At 47.5% G+C, this 15,625-nt stretch overlaps 1 protein-coding gene across 2 annotated transcripts in view; it reads left to right on the top strand.

The window, feature by feature from the left end:
- Nucleotides 1–15,625, top strand: part of ZER1 (zyg-11 related cell cycle regulator) — a 275,316-nt gene that overhangs the window by 176,172 nt on the left and 83,519 nt on the right. For both annotated transcript variants that reach the window (XM_086924883.1, XM_086924884.1), the window contains 2 exons: nucleotides 7,276–7,491; nucleotides 8,467–8,508. In XM_086924883.1, coding sequence (XP_086781009.1) covers nucleotides 7,276–7,491; nucleotides 8,467–8,508 — 258 coding nt within the window. The remainder of the gene's footprint in view (nucleotides 1–7,275; nucleotides 7,492–8,466; nucleotides 8,509–15,625) is intronic.

Consider the following 15,625-nt stretch of genomic DNA (forward strand, 5'->3'; position numbering starts at 1 on the left):
ATCAAAACATCGGCATCTACTCCGTTTTGAAGTTTGTCAACTGCTCACCAAGGGAGCGATAGAACCAGTGCCACTCTCTCAAAGAGGAAAAGGGTTCTATTCCAGATTTTTCCTAATTCACAAGATGGAGGAAAAGTGGCGCCCCAATCTTAGATCTGAGGGAGCTCAACACCTATCTCATAAAACTCTCTTTTCGAATGGTCTCTCTTCAAGACATCTCGCGTCTTCTAAATACAGAGGATAACATGGCGACTCTGGACCTCCAGGACGCATATTTCCACATTCCGATTCACCCAGCTCAAAGAAAATATTTGCGCTTCACAGTAGCCAAGAGCCATTTTCAATTCAAAGTACTGCCTTTCGGGCTCAGATCTGCACCACGGATATTCACGAAGGTATTAGCCCCGGTAGCAGCATTCCTAAGAAAACAATCTCTAGAAGTTTCCCTTACCTAGACGATTGGTTTATAGAAGCTCCATCTTCTCAGGCAACGACAAAGGCAGTCGAAAGTTGCATCCAACTTTTCAATCACCTGGGTCTGCATCTCAACAAAGACAAGTCCGTTTTTCTTCCATCCAGAAAGGTCAAGTTCCTGAGCTCCATTCTGGATACAAGAAGCTGCAAGGCTTTTCCATCGGACGAAAGACAGAAAAAGCTAATCTCCTCTGCCAACCATTTACAAAAGAGACGATCCCTGTCAGTTTGCCTATACAAGTCGTTCCTAGGATCAATCTCATCCTGCATACCATTAGTTCTGCATTGCAGAATGCGAATGCGTCCCCTGCAGGAACAGCTAGACTTGCAATGGCGCCAGGTGGAAGGTTCTTTCGAGGACAAGATAAAGGTCACTCCTCTCATGAGAAAAGCAGCAGGTTTGTGAGCTGTCAAGGACAGTATCTCAAGAGGCCTCTCTTTCAGGATGGCTCCATCCCATCTGATTCTAACCACAGACGCCTCAATGGAGGGCTGGGGCGCTGTTTTACAGGACCTCCAGGTGAGCAATCACTGGAACCCAGAAGAGCTTTTTCTTCATATCAATCTCTTGGACCTCAGAGCGATTCGCTTAACCTTGCAGGCTTTCCTGCCGAAGGTTCAAGGAGCAACCGTGCTGGTCAGGACGGACAACACAACGGCCATGCATTACATAAACAAGCAGGGAGGTATGAGGTCTCATCTACTCTTGAAAGAACCCAAGAAATATGGGAATGGGCGATTCTCCACAATGTCGTTCTTTCAGCAGAGCATTTACCAGGTACTCTCAAAACAACAGCAGACACCTTGAGTCATCTGAAATCGGCCTGTCATGAGTGGGAATTGGATCAAGACATTCTGGAGGAAGTGTTTCAACGTTGGGGTACTCCAACAATAGACCTGTTTGCGACTCCAGAAAACAGGAAATGCCGACTCTATGCAAGCAGTAATCACCATCGATGGTCACTTGGGAATGCTCTTTCGATGTCTTGGTTAGGCGCATTTGTTTACGCCTTTCCTCCAATTCCCCTAATCCCACGGCTTCTCAGAAAAATAAAGATGGAACCTTGCAGAATGATCTTAATAGCACCAGCGTGGCCTCGCCAGTTCTGGTTCACGGAACTTCTCCTGCTTTCTCAGGACAATCCATTTCACCTCCGTCCCATTCCATCTCTATTAACAATGTCCCAGGGACAAGTGGTACATGCAGATCCGAGCTCTCTCCATTTGAAGGCCTGGCTCCTGAACACAGCTTAGATATCCCTCAGGAATGTAGGGAAATATTAACTGAAGCTCGCGCACTAAGTACAAATAAGACTTATCGTGCTAAATGGAAGCGCTTCTGCCTGTGGTGTCATCGGGAACACATCCATCCATTCTCTTCAGCTCCTCATCAAATACTGCCTTACATTCTATCGCTGGCTAAATCAGGCCTTTCTCATTCTTCCATCAAAGTACATCTGGCGGCTATTTCAAGATTCAGAAGAACAGCTCCTGGTCCTTCTCTCTGGTCTGCTAGGATTATCAAGCAATTCCTGAAAGGTCTTTTCAGGGTTTCTCCTCCAGTGCGGCCACCACCTCCGGCTTGGATTCTCAATCTGGTTCTGGCTCACCTCGTGAGACCTCCGTTCGAGCCAATCCACAGTGTGGATTTAAAATTTTTGTCTTGGAAATTAGCTCTCCTTTTAGCCCTCACCTCAGCTAGGAGAGTAGGAGAGTTGCAATGTCTCTCCATTCTAGAACCCTTTCTACAGTTTAAAAAGGACACTGTGTTTTTAAGGACCAATCCGAAATGTATTCCAAAGGTCCCTTCGGATTTCTATTTGAACGAACCAGTGGTTCTAAAGTCATTCTTCCCTCGACCTACATCCCCTGCAGAACGGTCTCTTCATTCCTTGGATTTCCAGAGATGTCTCAAATGTTATCTTGAACGCACAAAGGATTTTAGAAAATCATCTCAACTGTTTGTGGCTTTTAGTGCACCTTGAAAAGGACTTCCTCTCTCAAAATAAGGAATCTCACACTGGATTTCAAGTACAATTCATTATTGCCACCAAGCGGCAGGAAAGCCGCTGGAGAGACAAGTATGAGCTCACTCCACAAGATCAGTTTCATCTTCAGCAGCTCTCTACGCGGAAGTTCCTATAAAAGACATTTGTAGGGCGGCTACATGGAGCAGTGCCCGTACATTCACAAAGCATTACTGCCTGGACTCTTTCATAAGGAGCGAAGCGGCAGCAGGACAAGCAGTCCTGAGGAATCTTTGCCAATGAGAGGTGAGCTTTCCCTTCTATCCCTCCTTCCTATGATGGCACATTTTGTATCACATAATGTTTCTGATGTATTGTTACAATGTATAAGATTGCCATATAAAAATGGTTATACTGAGTTATTGTAATACTCGTGTAACAAAATGTGCTTTTAGGGCTTACTGCTAGCTACTCTGATACACAATCATGAGAATCTATGAAAGTTCCAATACTGGTGCAAGAAAACAAGTTACTTACCTGTAACTTTGGTTCCCCAGTATTGGTAACTTTCATAGATTTCCATGCGCCCACCCTCCTCCCCTGGGAAAGCTCAGCCTCCAGCAGATACAACGGCTACGAAAATCTGAGGCTCTGAGGTTTCTTCAGGAGGGTTCTATGGGGTAAGGCTGATCTGATTGGTTGTTGCAAATTTTTGGTCTCCTTTACAAAAAGAGGTAGATAGGCTACAAAATGAGATGAGGCCTAGGCCTTACTTTCTCTTTTGTACATCCTGTTATGGCATTTTCTATTTACCGAGGCTCCCAAGCTGACAACGGGGATTGATACAAAGCATGGGAATCTATGAAAGTTACCATTACTGGGGAACCAAAGTTACAGGTAAGTAACTTGTTTTCTTTTCTCTTGTGCAAAACAAAGTCTTGGGCCATTTCTTCCAGATTCTTTTACATCAGAAAGGCAAAAGTCAGAAGGTGTGACCCTCAAGCCTGTGAGGCCAGGTAAGAGAAGTGATGTCTGTAAGCTTCAGTTCAAGGGTTATGGTGGAGGCTATCTACAAGTCCCTGTTCCCCAGGAACGGATCTAGCTCCCCGAACAAGAACAGCAAAGCAAAGGTCTTGTTTCTAAAATCATCCTGAGGCCCAGGCAAGTAGCAAACAACAGCCTTCATCTGGGAAAGATCCAGCCACCTCTAAGCAATAACCAAACAATTCAGGCCCCACCATTCTGGCACCCTGGTGGAAGGTGACATTTCATCCACCTGCCAGCATAGCACAAGATAACGAAGGGCGCTTGGGTGCTAAATATTGTACAAAATGGATGCACAATCAGACTTTTGGCTTCATCCTCCACATTCCGCTCATAGACTAACATCCTACACAGACAGGGAAAGTGGTCTCCCGCGGAGCAACAGTATCACATCAATGCTCTCAAGTACTTCTTTCCAGCAGTCACATCGAGCTTCTTCCTTCTCCCGACAGAGGGTTGCTCCACCATGTGCTCTCCGAACACAGCGGAGTTCATCTGATACCGGCTGCTAGCCGGCAACACCCAAATAACTGCAGTCCATCTTCTAGCACTTCAGCGTTGGATGCTGTCACCAGATACCTTCTAATGCGCCTTGAACAGATGCTACTCAGCGCCTGGATAACCTCACTGGTGATCAGCTGTGTTTTACAAACCTTGTTTGATTGATTTCTAAGTTCCTTTCATATCGATCTCGAGAGGGCATGGATCTATTTGCGAAAGAAGACCATGGAAAATTCCTCAGCTGCACCTGTAGTTTTAACCTGCGTGCGTTGAGGAGGGGGCCTTCAACCATTGTTGGGTCTTCATCCTCCAGAGTCCTCAATGCATCTCAGTCTTCTCTTTCTCGCCATCTGGGTTCGCCAACATAACTCCCAAGTTACCTCTTGTTGTTCCTCAAAGCCTTGATCGCGTTCTTTGATTGTTTACTTCTTTTGTGTTACCCCTCTGGTCCTCTCTCCTTCTTGGGACACTATGTCTCCTTGCCGTTTAGGCTGAACCCTGCCAGGCAGCACAACTGTCGGGCTTCGAAAGACTTCTTGGGGACATGTTGCTAGCCGACTTGGAAAGCAACTCCGCCCAGTGCTTTCGATTGGCTTTTTGTTTTGTCACTTTTATTTTCTTTATTTCTATTTGATAGTTTTATCTGTTTTAGCCCGACCATATCCTGATGGTCCCTCTTGTGGAGCACAGCCTGTTTACCTTGTCTCTGAATGGCTCCTTTTATCCTTCCCCAAGTGTCTGATTTTTTTGATTTTTGATTATTTTTATAAAAGCACTCTGAGAGTGCATGCATTTTCCTCATTCTGTGTTTTCACCATTCTCCCAGCACATACTTGAAAGTCAAAAACGCATCAACCTTGCATTTGCTATTCCTGTAAGTACAAGCCAGTTCACACTTGTGCTTTTGTCCCCCATCCTGATAAACTTTTGTCTCTCCTGTGTGTATTTGATTTCGCCCCAAGCATGTCATGCTTTCTGTCACCTCTGTTATTTGTAAACAACCACTAACACCAAGCGTTGGCTTTTTTTAACACCTTGGCTGCTAAAGAGATTATCCTGCTCTGCTGGGCCCCTATGTTAATGGGTGTGGCCGTGACGGAACCATTCCGTCATCAGCACAGCCCAACCGTGACTGATGACGGAAAGGTTCCGTCACAAGCATCGAAGGGGTTAATTCCCCACCCTTCAAATGTCTTCCTTTTCCACTTCTTGGCTTCTCAGTCTCCCCTTATGTTCCGTTAACCACCACTGAATGCAACAACATTGGATCAGCATTCAGTGCTTATGGTCCTGGACGATACTTTCAGCATTTGTTGCATTATATGTATTGTACCGATGACACTCCATCCTGCAGGCCTTCCAACCCATTCTAAAATACGAAGCCTGCTCTTTCACTGCTGTATCTTGTACTTCCAAACCCACCTAGAAGACATCTCCTTCTCAGGCCCCCGCCACAAACATTCCGCTGTCGTCCCCTCACCTCCCTAGCCTGTGCAGCAACCCTGGGCATAGCTTCTTTTGCGCAACAGGTGCTTTGGCACCGTGCACCAAAGGCCCACTGAGCCCAAATGACGTCTGTATTTCACAGTTCAAGCAGGTTTCCTCTTCCAGCCAGTGACACACGGACTGTGGCCACCTCATTATTCCTTTATAATCCGTTTACCGTTTGCTCTATAGACAGTACTAGCGGCCCGCCCGGAAGTTGTCCTGGGATGAAAATTAAAGTCTATAAAGTTCTTTTTTACCTGTGTAGTCGAGCAGTGCATACACGGTAACGCTAGATGACCATTTCATCCGAACATGTGCCTCCGCTTGTCCAGCCAGTTTGAGGAAGCGTCACAACGTTCTTTTCCCCTTATAATGTATATGGTGGGCTGCTGTATAGCCTATGTCCATCTGTTGAAGCTGTCCTTTCCAATGCTGTGTTGGGTGTTATGATTGGCGCTGTAGTTCCTGACCTTACCCACCTCAAAGGTTTGGGCTCTCTCTTTATAATATTAGTATGGATTTACAAAATAAACCATATCATTTATATTAAACATTGCAATCTATAGCTTTCATATACCATAAAATATGTTTCTTGTTCTTACATTTTGTTTTGTTCTTTAACTTTTTTAAACAATACTTTGCAAATAAACATTACCAATGCCAGAAGTTCAGAACTCAAATAATGAAGGTGAAACCTATTGGCTTTGCCAATGCTTATTGCCATCAGACAATGCTGCCCCTGGCCTCACATAGGCCTAGGCACCCGACTTCTTCACCACCTTTTGCTTTTGCTCTTCGCTATCAGCTCAGTGCTAAGCCAACTGCATTCCTGGCATCCGTGTCACTTGGAGGTGCCCCTTGCTGGCGTTTATCCCCAGTATGGTATTTGTGGTCCAGAATAAGCGCATTGTGTGGAGAGCTGATGTCTGTCAGCCTTTATTTTGCATAAAGGTCTTACTAAAATCTGCCCCTCATGATTTCTCTGTATTGGGCAGCTAACCCCATTAGATGTCCTCATTGCGATTGTCACCCAAAAACCCCAAAAGTGCAGCTTCTCCCCTCTCACTGCCCCCCCCCCCCCCCCCCTCTCTGCTCGGTCTACAGGGACTGTCTCTAGCAGGCCCAAGAGGACATGCTGGTTATTCTGTGTCCAGCACCTTGAACCCAATCCCACCTCTTTCGTCAGGGCAGGGACAGTGTGTCTCGCGCACATCACCAGGGCCTGGTGGCCCACCTCCATCTAGTGTTTTGCTACACTCGGCTCAAGCACTGGCTAGCAGAATAGCTGCACTCAGAGTCTCGGAATGGTGGCCAGATGCCTTTTTAAGTCCCAGTTGTAGGGACAGTCAGTGGCTTCCATGAGCCACCATGCCTCAAGGACTCCGGTTATCCATATCAGTGGCCTCCTTCTCCATCAGAGGGAGGGGCGTTGCCCTCCTGACAGGCTAAAGCAGCAGCCCATTGACTTTTATCCAGCCCAATCACTGGCATGGATGGTATTTCCATCTGGAAATATGAGAGTCTGTCTGTCAGACCTCCTGGGGGAGCTCCCAGAGAATGCAGCCTCCATGTTCAGCACCTTCTCACTCCTCCCTGCTTGCTTTCGTTCTTTAAAACATAGTCACACAGTGGAGCTGTTTGTCAAATGTATTTAATTTGTGTGCTCCTCTGGTACCGGTCAGGTCCTCCGGTGCCAGACTAGGATGCCAGTACCACAGTGGAGTCTCCAGAAGATAGAAGCTTTCAATCCCTGAGCTCCTGCCCCAATGTTGCCCAACCAGCTCTTTGCTTCCACCCCCAGGTGCAACGGAACTGCTGCCTGACGCTGTGTAACTTTAGCATCCCGGACGAGCTGGAGTTCCAGTACCGCCGTGTGAATGAGCTGTTACTCAACATCCTGAACCTCACCCGCCAGGATGAATCCATCCAGCGCATCGCCGTCCACCTCTGCAATGCCCTGGTCTGCCAGGTGGACAATGACCACAAGGAGGCTGTGGGCAAGATGGGCTTTGTCATGGTAGGTGAGAGGGGCTGTGTGTGAGGTGCTTAGGAGCAGGGTGTGAGAGAGGGCATGCAACGTAGTATCTGAAAGGTGTGGAGAAGAGTTTGTGAGGGCTGGAGTAGGAGCTGTGAGTCAGGAAGCTGGATATGAGAGTGTTGGGGCAAGTTATGTAAGAGGTTATGCAGCAGAGTGAGGGATGGAGCAGGAAATGTGAGAGTGTTGGAGGAGGGTGGTCAAGAAGGCATGCAGCAGAGTATGTCAGAGCTGGAGCAGGAGCTGTGAGTCGAGGAGCTGGATATGAGAGTGTTGGGGCAGGTTATGTGAGAGGTTTTACAGCAGAGTATGTGAGGGCTGGAGCAGGGGATGTGAAAAAGGATGGAGCTGGGTATGTGATGTGCGGATTTTAATATGTGAGAGGTAGAGCAAGTTATGTGAGATTTAAAGAGAGGAGGCACATATCTGTCTACAACGAGGGCAAATGTATATGCAAGACACATCACACATACAGCTACCCGGCTGGGAGGGGTCCAAAGAAGTGTGAGAATGGTGAGGGGCTCAGGAGATGAGTACGTGCAGTGGGAAGGGGGAGAGGTGTTTAGAGATGGGGAAAGCAATGCAGCTGTGCACGTGAGGAGCTGGTTCTCTTTTGGTGTTGACCCTCCTTCACCAAGTAATTAGTACTAATCGAGGGCATATGTAAAAATGGTCCTACTTCTACGCAGGCATAGATTAGCTTACTCCAGCATGGTAGCAGGACCTCTTTGTAAGAGAGGCTGGAGCTAAAGCACTGTCTGCCTTAAGGTGATGATGGTAGTTATTTAAAGGTCAGTTGGTGTGATGCTGAAGGATTACACATCTGCACTGGGGTTGTAACGTCGAGGGGGATCTCAAAGCTGAGGCCTCTTCATGTCGGGCTAAGAGGACTTCATTCAGCAGACGAATGTTTTGAGACTACACTCGCCCTTCATGCCTCTTCTTTACCCTTTGCAGACGATGCTGAAGCTGATTCAGAAGAAACTGCTGGACAAGACGGTGAGTATCAGCTCCTCGTTGACACACATGCACCTTTGAATCAGGGGGACTTTGTCTGTAAAAACAAGCACTTAAAACAACCACTCCACTTACACAAGAATGTCTACAAATGACTCTCATGCACGTGGGTCTCGTCACCTCTGCGTGCAAGAGAGCGTGGAGTCCACAAGTTATGATAGGATCAATCTGTGTCTTCACTAGTACAGTTCCAGGACAAATAGCCAATTGCTGCATTTCCATCCTTCTCAGATCACAATAACCTTAGGTTTTTGTATTTTTAACTTATTAATTCAAAACTAGAATATTAAGGAAAAGAAGTAGTTAAGTGCCTTGGTAAAACTGCCCCCACTTTACATGCACTAGAAATAAGCATAATTATCATTGCCAGACAGAAATATCAGCCCCTTTATCATTTAAGCTGTAGAGAAGATGAGTTAGGTCGACTTGTGCTGTGAAGATGCTGTGCAGAGTCTCAGTGACCTATTGAGTTAGGCTGTAGAGAAGCTGTTGAGAGACTCAGTGACATTTTGATTTAGGCTGTAGAGAAGCTGTGGAGAGTCTCAGCGACATTGAGTTAGGCTGTAGAGAAGCTGTGGAGAGTCTCAGCGACATTGAGTTAGGCTGTAGAGAAGCTGTGGAGAGTCTCAGCGACCTATTGAGTTAGGCTGTAGAGAAGCTGATGGAAGTCTCAGCAACCTATTGGGTTAGGCTGTAGAGAAGCTGTGGAGAGTCTCAGCGACATTGAGTTAGGCTGTAGAGAAGCTGTGGAGAGTCTCAGTGACCTATTGAGTTAGGCTGTAGAGAAGCTGTGGAGAGTCTCAGCGACCTATTGAGTTAGACTATAGAGAATCTCTGAAGGGTCTTGACCACACATTAAGTGTTTGTTGTTAAACTATTGCGAGCCTCGGCAACATATTGAGTTAGGCTGTAGAGAAGCTGTGGAGAGTCTCAGTGACATACTGAGGCTGTAGAGAAGCTGTGGAGAGTCTCAGTGACATACTGAGGCTGTAGAGAAGCTGTGGAGAGCCTCCGCAATATATTGAGTGAGGCTGTAGAGAAGCTGTGGAGAGTCTCAGCGACATATTGAGTGAGGCTGTGGCAAAGCTGTGGAGAGTCTCAGCGACATTGAGTTAGGCTGAAGAGAGGCTGTGGAGAGTCTCAGCGACCTATTGAGTTAGGCTGTAGAGAAGCTGTGGAGAGTCTCAGTGACCTATTGAGTGAGGCTGTGGCGAAGCTAAGGAGAGTCTCAGTGGCATATTGAGTTAGGCTGTAGAGAGGCTGTGGAGAGTCTCAGTGACCTATTGAGTGAGGCTGTGGCGAAGCTAAGGAGAGTCTCAGTGGCATATTGAGTTAGGCTGTAGAGAATCTGTGGAGAGTCACAGCGACATATTGATTGAGGCTGTAGAAAAGCTGTGGAGAGTCACAGCGACCTATTGAGTTAGGCTGTAGAGAAGCTGTTGAGAGCCTCAGTGACATACTGAGGCTGTAGAGAAGCTGTGGAGAGTCTCAGTGACATACTGAGGCTGTAGAGAAGCTGTGGAGAGTCTCAGACATATGAAGTTAGGCTGCAGAGAAACTGGGGAGAGTCTCAGCGACATATTGAGTTAGGCTGTAGAGAAGCTGTGGAGAGTCTCAGTGACCTATTGAGTTAGGCTGTAGAGAAGCTGTTGAGAGCCTCAGTGACCTATTGAGTTAGGCTGTAGAGAGGCTGTGGAGAGTCTCAGTGACCTATTGGGTTAGGCTGTAGAGAAGCTGATGAAAGTCTCAGCAACCTATTGGGTTAGGCTGTAGAGAAGCTGTTGAGAGACTCAGTGACCCTTTGAGTTAGGCTGTAGAGAAGCTGTGGAGAGCCTCAGTGACCTACTGGGTTAGGCTGTAGAGAAGCTGTTGAGAGACTCAGTGACCTTTTGAGTTAGGCTGTAGAGAAGCTGTTGAGAGCCTCAGTGACCTATTGAGTTAGGCTGTAGAGAAGCTGTTGAGAGCCTCGGTGATCTATTGAGTTAGGCTGTAGAGAAGCTGTGGAGAGTCTCAGCGACATTGAGTTAGGCTGTAGAGAAGCTGTGGAGAGTCTCAGCGACCTATTGGGTTAGGCTGTAGAGAGTCTCAGTGACCCTTTGAGTTAGGCTGTAGAGAAGCTGTGGAGAGTCTCAGCGACATTGAGTTAGGCTGTAGAGAAGCTGTGGAGAGTCTCAGTGACCTATTGAGTTAGGCTGTAGAGAAGCTGTAGAGAGTCTCAGTGACCCTTTGAGTTAGGCTGTAGAGAAGCTGTGGAGAGTCTCAGCGACATTGAGTTAGGCTGTAGAGAAGCTGTGGAGAGTCTCAGTGACATTGAGTTAGGCTGTAGAGAAGCTGTGGAGAGTCTCAGTGACCTATTGAGTTAGGCTGTAGAGAAGCTGATGGAAGTCTCAGCAACCTATTGGGTTAGGCTGTAGAGAAGCTGTTGAGAGACTCAGTGACATTTTGATTTAGGCTGTAGAGAAGCTGTGGAGAGTCTCAGCGACATTGAGTTAGGCTGTAGAGAAGCTGTGGAGAGTCTCAGCGACATTGAGTTAGGCTGTAGAGAAGCTGTGGAGAGTCTCAGCGACCTATTGAGTTAGGCTGTAGAGAAGCTGATGGAAGTCTCAGCAACCTATTGGGTTAGGCTGTAGAGAAGCTGTGGAGAGTCTCAGTGACCTATTGAGTTAGGCTGTAGAGAAGCGGATGAAAGTCTCAGCGACATATTGAGTTAGGCTGTAGAGAAGCTGTTGAGAGACTCAGTGACCTATTGATTTAGGCTGTAGAGAAGCTGTGGAGAGTCTCAGCGACATATTGAGTTAGGCTGTAGAGAAGCTGTGGTTCGCCTCAGTGACCTATTGATTTAGGCTGTAGAGAAGCTGTGGAGAGTCACAGCGACATTGAGTTAGGCTGTAGAGAAGCTGTTGAGAGACTCAGTGACCTATTGAGTTAGGCTGTAGAGAAGCTGTTGAGAGCCTCGGTGATCTATTGAGTTAGGCTGTAGAGAAGCTGTGGAGAGTCTCAGCGACATATTGAGTTAGGCTGTAGAGAAGCTGTGGTTCGCCTCAGTGACCTATTGATTTAGGCTGTAGAGAAGCTGTGGAGAGTCTCAGCGACATTGAGTTAGGCTGTAGAGAAGCTGTGGAGAGTCTCAGTGACATTGAGTTAGGCTGTAGAGAAGCTGTGGAGGGTCTCAGTGACCTATTGAGTTAGGCTGTAGAGAAGCTGATGGAAGTCTCAGCAACCTATTGGGTTAGGCTGTAGAGAAGCTGTTGAGAGACTCAGTGACCCTTTGAGTTAGGCTGTAGAGAAGCTGATGAAAGTCTCAGCGACATATTGAGTTAGGCTGTAGAGAAGCTGTTGAGAGACTCAGTGACATTTTGATTTAGGCTGTAGAGAAGCTGTGGAGAGTCTCAGCGACATTGAGTTAGGCTGTAGAGAAGCTGTGGAGAGTCTCAGCGACATTGAGTTAGGCTGTAGAGAAGCTGTGGAGAGTCTCAGCGACCTATTGAGTTAGGCTGTAGAGAAGCTGATGGAAGTCTCAGCAACCTATTGGGTTAGGCTGTAGAGAAGCTGTGGAGAGTCTCAGTGACCTATTGAGTTAGGCTGTAGAGAAGCGGATGAAAGTCTCAGCGACATATTGAGTTAGGCTGTAGAGAAGCTGTTGAGAGACTCAGTGACCTATTGATTTAGGCTGTAGAGAAGCTGTGGAGAGTCTCAGCGACATATTGAGTTAGGCTGTAGAGAAGCTGTGGTTCGCCTCAGTGACCTATTGATTTAGGCTGTAGAGAAGCTGTGGAGAGTCACAGCGACATTGAGTTAGGCTGTAGAGAAGCTGTTGAGAGACTCAGTGACCTATTGAGTTAGGCTGTAGAGAAGCTGTTGAGAGCCTCGGTGATCTATTGAGTTAGGCTGTAGAGAAGCTGTGGAGAGTCTCAGCGACCCTTTGAGTTAGGCTGTAGAGAAGCTGTGGAGAGTCTCAGCGACATTGAGTTAGGCTGTAGAGAAGCTGTGGATAGCCTCAGTGACCTATTGATTTAGGCTGTAGAGAAGCTGTGGAGAGTCTCAGCGACATTGAGTTAGGCTGTAGACAAGCTGTGGTTCGCCTCAGTGACCTATTGATTTAGGCTGTAGAGAAGCTGTGGAGAGTCTCAGCGACCTATTGAGTTAGGCTGTAGAGAGTCTCAGTGACCCTTTGAGTTAGGCTGTAGAGAAGCTGTGGAGAGTCTCTGCGACATTGAGTTAGGCTGTAGAGAAGCTGTGGTTCGCCTCAGTGACCTATTGATTTAGGCTGTAGAGAAGCTGTGGAGAGTCTCAGCGACATTGAGTTAGGCTGTAGAGAAGCTGTGGTTCGCCTCAGTGACCTATTGATTTAGGCTGTAGAGAAGCTGTGGAGAGTCTCAGCGACCTATTGAGTTAGGCTGTAGAGAGTCTCAGTGACCCTTTGAGTTAGGCTGTAGAGAAGCTGTGGTTCGCCTCTGTGACCTATTGATTTAGGCTGTAGAGAAGCTGTGGAGAGTCTCAGTGACCTATTGGGTTAGGCTGTAGAGAAGCTGTGGCGAGTCTCAGCGACATTGAGTTAGGCTGTAGAGAAGCTGTGGAGAGTCTCAGTGACCTATTGAGTTAGGCTGTAGAGAGGCTGTGGAGAGTCTCAGCGACCTATTGATTTAGGCTGTAGAGAAGCTGTGGAGAGTCTCAGTGACCTATTGATTTAGGCTGTAGAGAGGCTGTGGAGAGTCTCAGCGACCTATTGATTTAGGCTGTAGAGAAGCTGTGGAGAGTCTCAGCGACATTGAGTTAGGCTGTAGAGAAGCTGTGGTTCGCCTCAGTGACCTATTGATTTAGGCTGTAGAGAAGCTGTGGAGAGTCTCAGCGACCTATTGGGTTAGGCTGTAGAGAAGCTATGGAGAGCCTCGGCGACATATTGAGTTAGGCTGTGAGCTGTGGAGAGCCTCAGCGACATATTGAGTTAGGCTGCAGAGAAACTGGGGAGAGTCTCAGCGACCTATTGAGTTAGGCTGTAGAGAAGCTGTGGAGAGTCTCAGCGACATTGAGTTAGGCTGTAGAGAGGCTGTGGAGAGTCTCAGTGACCTATTGAGTTAGGCTGTAGAGAAGCTGTGGAGAGTCTCAGCGACATTGAGTTAGGCTGTAGAGAAGCTGTGGTTTGCCTCAGTGACCTATTGAGTTAGGCTGTAGAGAAGCTGTGGAAAGCCCCAGTGACCTATTGAGTTAGGCTGTAGAGAAGCTGTAGAGAGTCTCAGTGACCCTTTGAGTTAGGCTGTAGAGAAGCTGTGGAGAGTCTCAGCGACATTGAGTTAGGCTGTAGAGAAGCTGTGGAGAGTCTCAGTGACCTATTGAGTTAGGCTGTAGAGAAGCTGTAGAGAGTCTCAGTGACCCTTTGAGTTAGGCTGTAGAGAAGCTGTGGAGAGTCTCAGCGACATTGAGTTAAGCTGTAGAGAAGCTGTTGAGAGCCTCAGTGACCTACTGAGTTAGGCTGTAGAGAAGTTGTAGAGAGTCTCAGTGACCCTTTGAGTTAGGCTGTAGAGAAGCTGTTGAGAGCCTCAGCGACCCTTTGAGTTAGGCTGTAGAGAAGCTGTGGAGAGTCTCAGTGACCTATTGAGTTAGGCTGTAGAGAGGCTGCGGAGAGTCTCAGTGACCTATTGAGTTAGGCTGTAGAGAAGCTGTTGAGAGCCTCAGTGGCCTATTGAGTTAGGCTGTAGAGAAGCTGTGGAGAGTCTCAGTGACCTATTGAGTTAGGCTGTAGAGAAGCTGTTGAGAGCCTCAGTGACCTATTGAGTTAGGCTGTAGAGAAGCTGTGGAGAGTCTCAGTGACCTATTGGGTTAGGCTGTAGAGAAACTGTTGAGAGCTACAGTGACCTATTGAGTTAGGCTGTAGAGAGGCTGTGGAGAGTCTCAGCGACCTATTGATTTAGGCTGTAGAGAAGCTGTGGAGAGTCTCAGTGACCTATTGAGTTAGGCTGTAGAGAGGCTGTGGAGAGTCTCAGCGACCTATTGATTTAGGCTGTAGAGAAGCTGTGGAGAGTCTCAGTGACCTATTGATTTAGGCTGTAGAGAGGCTGTGGAGAGTCTCAGCGACCTATTGATTTAGGCTGTAGAGAAGCTGTGGAGAGTCTCAGCGACATTGAGTTAGGCTGTAGAGAAGCTGTGGTTCGCCTCAGTGACCTATTGATTTAGGCTGTAGAGAAGCTGTGGAGAGTCTCAGCGACCTATTGGGTTAGGCTGTAGAGAAGCTGTGGAGAGCCTCGGCGACATATTGAGTTAGGCTGTGAGCTGTGGAGAGCCTCAGCGACATATTGAGTTAGGCTGCAGAGAAACTGGGGAGAGTCTCAGCGACCTATTGAGTTAGGCTGTAGAGAAGCTGTGGAGAGTCTCAGCGACATTGAGTTAGGCTGTAGAGAGGCTGTGGAGAGTCTCAGTGACCTATTGAGTTAGACTGTAGAGAAGCTGTGGAGAGTCTCAGCGACATTGAGTTAGGCTGTAGAGAAGCTGTGGTTTGCCTCAGTGACCTATTGAGTTAGGCTGTAGAGAAGCTGTGGAAAGCCCCAGTGACCTATTGAGTTAGGCTGTAGAGAAGCTGTAGAGAGTCTCAGTGACCCTTTGAGTTAGGCTGTAGAGAAGCTGTGGAGAGTCTCAGCGACATTGAGTTAGGCTGTAGAGAAGCTGTGGAGAGTCTCAGTGACCTATTGAGTTAGGCTGTAGAGAAGCTGTAGAGAGTCTCAGTGACCCTTTGAGTTAGGCTGTAGAGAAGCTGTGGAGAGTCTCAGCGACATTGAGTTAAGCTGTAGAGAAGCTGTTGAGAGCCTCAGTGACCTACTGAGTTAGGCTGTAGAGAAGTTGTAGAGAGTCTCAGTGACCCTTTGAGTTAGGCTGTAGAGAAGCTGTTGAGAGCCTCAGCGACCCTTTGAGTTAGGCTGTAGAGAAGCTGTGGAGAGTCTCAGTGACCTATTGAGTTAGGCTGTAGAGAGGCTGTGGAGAGTCTCAGTGACCTATTGAGTTAGGCTGTAGAGAAGCTGTTGAGAGCCTCAGTGGCCTATTGAGTTAGGCTGTAGAGAAGCTGTGGAGAGTCTCAGTGACCTATTGAGTTAGGCTGTAGAGAAGCTGT

This window comes from Lissotriton vulgaris, chromosome 5, assembly GCF_964263255.1.
Source record: "Lissotriton vulgaris chromosome 5, aLisVul1.2, whole genome shotgun sequence".
Classification (NCBI taxonomy): Eukaryota; Metazoa; Chordata; class Amphibia; order Caudata; family Salamandridae; genus Lissotriton; species Lissotriton vulgaris.